This window comes from Halyomorpha halys, unplaced genomic scaffold, assembly GCF_000696795.3.
Source record: "Halyomorpha halys isolate HHAL.00 unplaced genomic scaffold, Hhal_1.1 Scaffold940.1, whole genome shotgun sequence".
Taxonomy (NCBI): domain Eukaryota; kingdom Metazoa; phylum Arthropoda; class Insecta; order Hemiptera; family Pentatomidae; genus Halyomorpha; species Halyomorpha halys.
Window position 1 is genome coordinate 56087 of NW_027114279.1, and position 11726 is coordinate 67812.

The window sequence follows — 11726 nt, forward strand, 5'->3', positions numbered from 1 at the left end:
ATCTTAATACAACCAACCCAACAAACACTTTGGAAGGACGTGCACCGCCATCTTTCTTGTTTCGAAAACAACGTATTTCTTTTAGACAAAGAAAACTGGTTAGCTTGCTTTTTAATTTAAAATATCAAATAACAATATTAAAATTATACATAAAATAAAACATATCAAAACCCTTTATAAATCAAAATATATTATTTACTCAAAAAGAGCATATTACAATATATATACATGCGTTCCCATTGCTTTTTGAATCAAGAAAAGATTTATTTTTAGATAATACTACTACTGTGATTAGCTACGGTAGAAGGCAGAACGAATTTGGAAAGTAGGCCAGTTAGTCCTTTTTGCTATGAACAAATTAAAAATTTTATTAAATATATTGCAAACTAGACTCCTCTTCATTTCCTTTATCTGCTAATAACTAATACATTAATTTAGGACTTTTATATTAAGAGCATCCCCATCTTCAGAACAATTTTTCTGAAAGTGTAGACTTGAACACCATAGGAGAAAATGAAGTAACTCAAATTTTTGTTTCCTAAAATTAGTTGCAACATTTTCTGATAGAGTTTACTTTAGTGGACACAATGATAAATTTAGAATAGGGGAAATACAAGCTTAAATAGTTCAAAATTACTTTTGAAGAAAATACATTTGGGGAAAAAACTAGATAGCGTGGCTAATAAATTGCCATTTTGGGTCTTAAACCCTGTATTATTTAGACAATTAGTAACAAAGATTAATAAAAATTAGTAATTGCAGACCTGTAAACCACAAAGACCTCATTTTTAACTCGCTTAGTAGGTCTTTTGAAACATTTTATGATATTTTTTACATTATTTATTTAATTTGAAAACTCTACACTACATTCTAAATTTTTCAAAGAATCTATAACTATATTTACATTTTTTCCAAGTGGCTTCAGTATAGATCGCAGCAAAATTCCAAAGTAAACTTTGTACTTTTGAACAAATAGAAAAAAGTGATATGTCTCGTTTTTTCCCCATATTCTTCATTTTTACTCATTTTGTCAATTTAATAAATTATTCAGTCACAGAATAATAAAATGCTTGGAGTACTTCATTAGTTCTGCATTGTTATATTCAGACAACTGTTACATTTGTGATATGCCATTTGTCTGAACATGACTATTTTTATCTAAACATCCTCCAGTTTAGATAAAAATGGTTTTGGTTTAATACAAAAATATCCTTGTAATAGTTACTTAATTATTATTGTTGTTCTTTACATGGAACAAATTTTATTTTATTAATTTTTCTATCTATCTTAATCACACTTTATTTGTAATATTTTAATTTTTAAAAAGTTAATTTTTTATTATGTTCATTTTACAGTTGGAACTTTTTTTATTTTATTTATATTTATATATAGGTTATTTTAATTATATATTTATATTTTTTTAAGGCAATGGAAGCCAATGTATACGAAAAAGTGGCAGAATATCTAATGTTAATAGCAAGAACAGAACTCTTGACATGTACAGCAACTCAAACATCTTTCAATAGAATTAAAGAACAATCTGGTCAGGTGAGTACATGCTCTTCACTTATTCAAACACCAAAATAGAATATGATAAAGTTTTAAAAATAATTTATAAACTTAATATCAGTATATCGATTATTTACTTTACTTTCCAGGAAGTATGAAGTAAAAGAATTAATACTTAATAAAATAATAAAGAATGAAATATCAATTTTAGTTGTAAATAATATTGAATTATAAATTTTCTGGAAATCGCCTAGTTGAGTCATAAATAATTTTTGATGCAGCTGCATAGAATTTTTATTGTTCTTTTTTCCCCACTATGTTTGCTTTCACTAAAGAGTTCTGTTAATCATCTAATAGCTGTTTTTTAATTACATATTCTTGTTTGATAGGAAATCACTAAATTGTTTAATTTGGTAATAATCCGATGTATTTTATACTTTATCAATTAACTTACTCTTTGTTCCTTTTATAATTTCATGTTATCATGATCTTACCCCAAATATAGCCTTAAAAGTTTGGCTGATAAATTAGCACATATTAAAAGAATTTTTGGAACTTGCTATATGCTACATTAAACTGTTGGTCCTAATCCTTAAAATGCATGTATCCATTCTGTGATATGCCTAATCACTGCTGAAAAATATTTAATATTAATGGTGAAAGACAAGTAACTGATTGGGTACTTAAAAATAGGTTTACCAAACTATTTTATGGAGAAACGATCTTTAAAGACAAAAGGGGAATTGAAGTTGAGGATGGTGTATTCCCATGAACATACTCTGAATTGAGAAACTATAGCTTACTTATCAGAAGAAAGATCTTCTGCAGAGATGGCTTGTGATCAGTTAGCATAGTGTGGTTGGGAACTTGAACTCCTCCAGTCGGCGAAGTAGCAACGGGTGGGGGACATCCTTGGAGGCATGGCTGCAGTCCAGAGAGATAAAGGCTATCACTCTGTTCATGTGCATCTGCTTTATCTTGAACGTCTGTAGCCTGGCCAGATGCTGCTCCCAAGGTATGACCCTTCTTTGGAAACCTGTCTGTTCCGGTGTGATGACGTGTTCCTCTCTGCAGTGTTTCATCAGTTAGTGATTAATAAGATGTCCAAAGACTTTACCCCTTCTAGGAAACATCTTCATCAGTACATACAGTATTCTGTTCTGTCCTGATGCAATGTTCCCTTTGACGCGTTTTGAAATATGGGTTTCTCGTTGGGATTCAATGAAGTGAAGGAGAAGCACTGGTTCTCTGATCAGCTTCCCTCACTGCATAACTTGTTGCCAATACTCATTCTGTTCCCCAGGTGTAAGCAGGTCATTACCCAAAGTCAAATGCACATTCCTCCTATTCTTCACGAAAGTCCTAACAAGTCTCCAGCAATGATCATTGTAGGTCCTATGGAGCTGGCATTGATGGCTGATTTAAAGCCATAGTCATGGTTGTGCTGAAAGACAGAATAGCAGGTCGTTCCTTTGACAAATTAGGGTGAGGATATACTTTGATGATTTCCTAATGGCGTAGGGTTGTAGGGTGAACTTGGGGATGGTTCGATTGGGGATCGCTGTATGATAGTGATGATGGTCTCCACTGCTACATCCACATCTTTAGATGTATAGGTATGGTGATACCATGGGGCAGAGGCTATTCGATGCTGAACCTGTAACCCTTCTGGTTAGCCTTATAAAGTAAATATCAATTGATGATTTTATAAAAAAAAAAAAATACCAAAATTTCACTTCAATGTACCAACAGTTAAAGGTCCAGTGACATACAATTAGAGAACACATCCTCCTTGCATAGACTAAAGCTTAGGCTTAGCCAAGATATCCTGTAATAAACTCTTTATTTATTTATTTTAGTTATTATTATCATTATTTTTCCTTTTCTTCTTTTATTTCTTCTTCTCTTTCTTTTTCTCTAATCATTTTTCATTACAAGTCAATTTTTTTTATTAATTTTTTAAATATCATTTGTCACTCGTACTCACTTCCTAAATTACAAAGAGTTTAGACAAATCAGTAATGAAATATTTTTATAAATTTAATAGAGAAATGATTCAAAACTTTATGATATGCTTCTAGTTGCTAAATTAAATTAATATGGATATTTATTTTTGTTTTTTCAGCTAAGCCGAGATTACAACCTACAATGTGTTTACCTTTACTACCCTGTTCTAAAACAACACATTCAATACGAATTTGAGCCTTGTGATAATGATACAGTCAGCAAAGTTACTGCTGAGCATAGTTCTTCATCAGCAGCATTAGGAAAAGAAGCAAAAAGATGGGCCACTCGAATCGGCCGAGAGTCAGCTAATATAAAAGAAGCTATAGCTAAACTCCAAAATCTTCACGCACTGAGAGAATCTGGACAAAGGGTATGTTATCTGGTTCAAATAATAATCTCTTTCAGCTTGTTTACAGCATACTGAACCATACAGAATAATAGCTAAATTCTTATGTATCCTTTCAATTTTATTTTTTTTAATTTCTGCATCTCTATAATGCGTAAAATAGTTTAAGTATAACTCAAAGTATACAAAATTCAATTGAAGACATTAGATATTTTGCAATGGCTTCAACGTTTATATCTGACCGAGTATACTAAATAAAATAGCTAATTCATATTTTTTAACGTGCTGATTACCAATTTCAACCAAATTCAAATTTACGGTCACAATTTTTTTCCATAGGTGTAAAACAAATTAATAATTAATTTTCATTTTTTTGTTAATAATTTTAAAGCTATTATGTGTAGATAAATTACAACTAACATTCATTTTATATCAAATTTAAGAGAGTAAATTACCTACAATTTTGATTATAATAATTTTAGATGAGACAACATTTGCAGCATTATGAGATGGAATATAGTCCAGACAAATGGGACAAAAAAGAGGTCTTGAAATTCTTGTAATAGTTCTGAATGATGCTTTGTGTCCTCAATGATATGTATCCTCAATGAGTAATACCTCTTTCTGGTCCCTATTTCATAGGACTGCATTCAGTCTCATGATTTCAACATCCTCTTGCTTTAAAATGATACCGATAAACTAAAAAATATTATTAAAGACAAAATCATTGATTACTCAATCTTCTTTAATTTGGTATAAAATGAATATTAGAAGTTATTTGACTAACTCATGGTTTTCAAAAATTCTTTTTTTTTAAACTTGTGAAAAACATTTTTTGTTACAAAGTTAAAATTTATAATCAGCACACTAAAACATATAAATGAGCAAATTGTTTGAACTTCTCCAAAGTTTTCCACCAAAATACCTTTTTGATCTTTATTTGACTGATTCCCATTATACTAAGAGGGATTGTTTATAAAATTATACAAAGCTATCTTGATGGAAATCCATATTTCTTTATTAATTTGAGTAATAAGTAGTTTAATAAGAAGCAGTTTCCTTAAAATTGCTTTTACAGTACAAAACTATTTAATCTAATCTTTGCCATGTCAGCATTGATATTCCTCTCAAATATTCATATTAGAAAAATACAAAAATTTTATGCACAATTACTGATACAAAATATATTTAAGCTAAGTTTACCTATAATCTTTTATATTCATTCTGAATAATGCTATACGTTTTTAAAAAAATGTTCATTATAGAATGATCCAAATGACCCAAATGGCCCTGATATTGAAACCAAAATGGATGAACTTCGGCAGACTATAAGAAGAGCAGAGGTACTTCGTTCTAAAATTTTATATATTTCTGAAGTTATAGTGCTTGATCTTTTTATGTAATTAAAAATAAATTTCAGACTGCAAAGGCTAAAGCAGAAGCTAGGATAGAATGTCTCAGAGCTGGAGGAGGTAATTCCTATTGAATGCAAAAATATTTATTATTATTTAATTATATACAATTGTAAGCAATTATTACTTTTAACTAAATCTGACTATAATAGTTATAATTCCAATTATGATAACCAAACATTAAAAGTTTTTAATTACCGTTATTTACTCTTTTATTTCATAAAATAAATTATTTAATAATTTTTACAGCAATTTCTTAATCCCATTTAGTAAAGATAACCTGATTTTTTTTTTTTTTTTTTTTTAAGGGACTCATGTGAAAATACTACCCAATATTCTAGAATCCAAACCTCATTTTTTTATGGGGATGGATGTATGTAATTTATTAAATATAAAAATTTAATTATAATTTTTACTTTCTTCCTATTATTTTTTTATTATTCAGACGATTTTCAAAAATGTAAAGATTTTTATTTGTAAGATCAAAATATTAAAATGATACACCCTTACTATCAATTTTTTATTAATAAATTCTTATGTTAAATGTTGTCATAAATTAAATATTAAATATATGTTTGTGGATTTTGGTAATATTTTAAAATATTCCAGCTATGAAATATATAAAAAAAAATTATTTCAGTTAATGTGGAAGAATATTTACAAGATCTGGAAAATCTTAGTGTGCAAGATCTGCCTCGTTCCAGCAGTTCCATGTCTGTAAGAACAGATGCCTCAGGATTAGGGGTTGGTATTGACTATTATCATGTATGTTCTTTGAACAATTTGTAAACTGTATGTACTGTAAATAACCATAAAAACAGCATTTACTTATAATTTATTTTTTTAGCTACTCAAAAAATAGCTTATGATGATTTATTCATTTTGAAAAAATATAATACTGATTCATCTGGTTTGTTTCAAGGAGCAAGTTGGATCAGACTCAATATATGATAGTGATTACAATGATGGTGCTTCAGAATCTGCTGGTCCTACAAGCTTAGAAGAAAAAGAAAGGCCTGATTCCACAGAAGTTGATGGAGAATGGGGTTAGAAAAATATTGTGGTTGAAATATTTAAAATCAAATTTCAAATACTTATATATTAACAATATATTTTTTTTTATATCTGTATAATTATTTTTTCAGTGTTTTTAAAAGTTACAAATAATTCCAGAAGAGAATAAATTTGTATCCTCAAAATAAGAAAAAAACGTGGTCATTTCATTATCATCAAATGAGATTAATAGATAACATATTTACACAAATACAGTACTATTACTACTATTAATATTATCATAAACTATTTAATAAATTGATACTATTGTGTGTTAATACTCAATTAATACTGCTAAATTTGCTAAAGTAGCACATGTGTAAAATCTGATGAAATGAAATATTAACAGTCTCACAATGATACATGAGCACAAACATTTACTTTTCCTTTATACAACAGCGATCCTTTTACTCCTCGATCTTTTTGGAGTCAACATGTTCTAGTTGCATTCCATGCTACTGAATTTTTTCCCCTAGAAGGTTACTTTCTTTAGACAGAACCTGTTAGTTTTATATTTTCATTTTTGAAGTTATTATTTGAAGTCATATATGAAATTAAACCTCTTAATTGGTTTAAGGCATGTTAAAACAAATTGGCCAGGACCAGGTAAAAAGTATTATGCTTCCCCTTCTCAATAAGTCCCATTAAGTTTAAGTCATTAATGGTGGCTGTTCCCTATGCTATAAATTTGGAATAAGGCTAAGTTTAGAAAAAATCGTACTCTAAGCAGTTTAAAAACATTATTTCCAATACATAAAACAAAATTAATTCCTGGAACATTACAGCACTCATTTGAAAGGTAATGAAATTTTTTATAATACATAACTGAAATTATCTAAATTGGAACAGAATAGCAAAGGTTTTTAACATGGATTCTTCTTTATTTTGAAAATATCCTGTACAAGTTCCAATGGAAAAGGTTTATCTTTATCTCAACAGATAAAATAACAGCTACGATTCAGTTACTGAATATTGATGACTATATCTCAAAAAATGACAATACCTGTTGAGCTGAATTTATGAATGGTGGTTCTCCTTATTCTTCATGTCTGCAGTAAAGCTAGGTTCAGAAAAATTTGTACCTTAGGTAGGTTAAAAAAATAATTTTGAGAATCCAAAAAATTTAATTTTCTAATAGCATAAAAACTCCTGCAACATCCATTGGTTTTGTTACTAAACAGTGTAAGTTATGTAATGAGTACAAACTATATATCTTTGTTTATTCTTATTTTCATTACTAAGCAGCATAAGTTTCGTGATATGTTCAAACCATATTTTTTCATTTACCTTTTTAAATAAATGTATAATCACGTTTCCACCAGTTTTTCAGTAAGTCTTATTGGCATATACTGTATACTTTTTTCTTCAGTATTCACCAGTTTTGCTCTTACGTAGTGGTATACCTTGTGAAGTAGTGACTTCTTATCTTGAATTAATTTTAGTAAGGTATTATATAATTTAAAAACACTCTGAGTATTTGTAACCATGTTATATTTGATATTATGTTTAATTAAATTTATATAGGATATAAATGCTGCTGAATATTTATACTTCTATATTATTAATTTCCACTCATTTATTTTATTAAATTTATTTATTTTTTTAACATTTAGCAATGTTAGAACAAGAAAGACAGCGGATAGAGCAATTGACTGCAGGATGGGATGACCCTACTCAGGTAGATTGGGGACCTGAAGGAGGAGAAACAACAGCAGAAGTTTCTCCACAACCTCCAATGGACAGTGGAATTACTTATAAATGTACAGCATTATACACATATACTGTGAGTAATAAATTAACAAAATTAGTTATTTCTGAGGAAAGAAAATATTTCTAATTCTTTCAGATTTTAACACAGGTAGTAACATTTTCTATGTTACTCAAAGTGAAATACAAAACAAGATTCATTATGAAATAAATACTCAAAACAAGTTTTCAAATATTTCGTTGTTATTAAATGAGGGTGGGGTAGTTCAGTGAGTATGAAACTGCTAACTTCAGGGCGTAAGTTCAAATCTGGCTTAGGCACATAATTATTTGTTCTATTTAATCAGTCTTGGGTAAATCTAGTGAGATTTGGGGGGTTTCCTGGGGTATGCCCAGGACCTATAAAGTAGTGCTCTAGAAAATAAGTTTTATTGTTTTATTTGTAAATAAAACAGTAGATGGTGACACTATGACACTGCTGGGAACAAAGAAACAGGCATGTTTCTTTGTTCTGAGTGCATTCGGTTGTGGCATCTATTAACGGAAACATACACTCTTTGTCTGTCTTTATAAAATCTTTCCCTAAATTCCACAACAAGTAGGTAATCTTAGTTGTAAAAAAGCTGATGGTTGAGCAGGACTCTGGCTGTAACCTCCACATGAAATTATTGTTCTAGAAACAGTACTTTGTTACAAAGTACTAAGCCCAAGACCATCTATTTGTTTTTATTTATTGATTAAAATATTCATGAGAAACACAATAACTTGCCACCAATAATCTATTAAATAGAAACTATGCATAAATAAGTAAGTTTTCCCTTTATCACAGATTTTTTAAAAATGTGAAATCAGCCAACTTCATTCTTTACATTACATTACATATTTCATGATACCTACAATCCATTTCTATTATGGATTATATTATCCTACTTTTCACTGACCACCAAAATCTTCAGACTACACTCATATAAAATCCCAAATGCTGGATATTTCCAAAATATTTGCTTTAATTGTAGTAGATTTTTGGTTTAGTATCATTTTCTTCCCATGAAAGTGAGTAACAAGTTTACAAGATTGCTTTACTGACTTGTAAATTAACATTAATTTTCTTGATCATGCTTCTGTTGTCTATTTTTTGTTTGTTAAGTTGAGACCCTAGATATCTAAAAATTTGTACTATATTATTACATTTACTCCTGAGTGTGTACAAAATATGATGAATAATTTTATTTATTTTTAGGCCCAAAACCCAGATGAACTTTCAATAGTTGAAAATGAGCAATTAGAAGTTGTAGGCGAGGGCGACGGAGATGGTTGGTTAAGAGCCAGAAATTACAAGGGTGAAGAAGGATATGTTCCTCACAACTACTTAGATGTAGAAAGAGAGGTAGAATGGAATGCAGAGAGGGAAGGACCACAACTCACATCCCAAATCTCATTCTCTTCCGTCGACTATACAGTGGACGAGGAGCCTTCTGAGCAGTCGGTTGGTCAAGATACAGTGAAGGAGGCATATCGACCACCTGACCTACGTAAGTAAGCTTATCAACTAAATATTAATTCATGAAGGTTAATGAAATCATGTTAATAAATATAACTTTGTCAATTAGTGTGCATTAAAATCACCTGTATTTGATATGATAAATATTAAAAAGAAGTGAGACTAAACAGAAAGATTCTTCATGGTTGTTCGTCATTAATCAATTATAATCTAAAAAAAATTGTTTATTATTAATTATCTCTCTTCTTATCTATTCAAGTATCAATTAATTCATTACACTATGAACCCATTTAAAAATAAGTTATTTATATTAATATTTTCTAAAATATAATTTTAGGATAACGGAAAAAAAACCAGCTTTCACGCTTAGATTTTTATTTATATTAATATTTTCAAAGATATAATTTTAGGATAACGGAAAAAAAACCAGCTTTCACGCTTAGATTTTTCTAAACTTTTAGAATGTCCAAGTGATATAAATAACGAATAAAAATATTCAAACCTGGTCTTCATAGGAATTAGTTCCACCCAAAAGTCTACCTTTAGTACTAATTGGATAAGACACTATAAACTCCCGGAACTGAGTTCGAATCCGTCAGTGAAAGATTACTATTTTTTCCGTTACAGAGTACCGACGACCGATTCTCGGATCGTAAGATCCTTCTGGTAACACCTAGCCTCATAAAATGGATACCTGATCCTTTAATTGTTTGGGAAAAGGAATCCTAGCGGTTAAGCTGTTGTACTCACAAATTAAATATTAATGGACCGCTTAAACAAATAATGGAATGCATAATAATTTAATAAGATTCAAAAATAACAAAAATGGAGCCATAGAGGATGTAATCCTAATTTAATTCATGAAAATCTACGCCCAGTTATCGGCAGTTAAAAAACCAGCGACTTATTTGGGAAATTCAAACTCAACCTGAAGACTGAAGTCCAAGTTGCTGCAGGACATCCTGTTATAAATCCTATATTTGTCAATTTAACCGTAGATTAATAATTGGAGAAGATGGTCGGGGAATGCTGTCAGAAAAAAAAAACACAAATAAATAAAAATTATTTATTCATGCCAACATTTCGACCTGAGTTTCAAGTCTTCATCAGAGATATAGCGGCTGAGGTACTTTCTAAACTGCCACTCTAAAATTTTATTTTATCATAATTTCTTTATTTTTTCTCTTCATCTTTTACATAAAACAACTTTCTTTCTTTATTTTATTTTCTATTAGAAGTCAATTATTTATTTTTTTAAATCCACAAATCTCATTGTTTTTTTTTCCTAATAATCTTACTTTTCTCTCTTATTAAAAATTATTATTTTTATCTATTTATTTTATCATAATTTCTTTTAATTTATAACATTATATACAGTGTTAGGGGTGTCTTTTGTAAGAGACTATACCCTTCTCATAATCAATTGTTAAAGAAAAAATGTAACTTATTTTTATCATGTAGGGGCCACCAGGCCGATCTAATCTAATATAAAATAAATTTTAAAAAATGAAAATAAAAAATATTTTTTATTGAATTTCAACGTTTAGGCTTTAATTTCAGACCATTAAGCAAAGATTGATAAAAACCATGATATAAAAAAAACAACAACGGTATAACAAGAAATTAAAAAAATATCATTTAGGTATATAAAAATATAAAATATTTTATAAAAGGTAACTAATATAGAATGAAATATAGAAATATAAAAAGGTAACTAGTGATATACCTCCTAATATAAGTAGCGATACAATATTCTGATATTAATAATTTTTTTTTATTTAAAAACAAATTTGATCCTTTTTTCTCAACTTTATTCTTTTAAAACCTTCCAACGTTTCGATCCTCAGGTCATTTTCAAGGATACCTACAAACAGCTCCTTTTAATTATTTTTATAACAATTTAATTATTTCCTTCACTTATATACTGATTTCTTTGGTCCTACCTTTACTTTGTTGTCATTTTCACTTCTAAAATTCTTAAAAATGCCGGCTGATTGCCTTTGTCCCATCTATAACTTCTTCTATATAACTCTTTCTTAAATTTAAAACTTGTACTAACCACTTCTCTTCTTTCTTTCATTTACATTTGCAAAAGTTTGCAATGTAACTGATTTTCAGTATCCTTGAAAATAACCTGAGGGTCGAAACGTTGGAAGGTTTTGAAAAGAATAAAGTTGAGAAAAAAAGGATC

General features: G+C 29.1%; 1 protein-coding gene across 1 annotated transcript in view; it reads left to right on the forward strand.

The window, feature by feature from the left end:
• Positions 1 to 11726, forward strand: part of nwk (nervous wreck) — a gene marked incomplete at its 5' end in the record, with an annotated part of 75816 nt that overhangs the window by 48388 nt on the left and 15702 nt on the right. The window contains 8 exon segments of the mRNA XM_067051482.1: positions 1426 to 1548; positions 3635 to 3886; positions 5128 to 5205; positions 5283 to 5334; positions 5915 to 6018; positions 6197 to 6320; positions 7941 to 8110; positions 9275 to 9566. Of these exon segments, the coding sequence (XP_066907583.1) occupies positions 1426 to 1548; positions 3635 to 3886; positions 5128 to 5205; positions 5283 to 5334; positions 5915 to 6018; positions 6197 to 6320; positions 7941 to 8110; positions 9275 to 9566 (1195 nt within the window).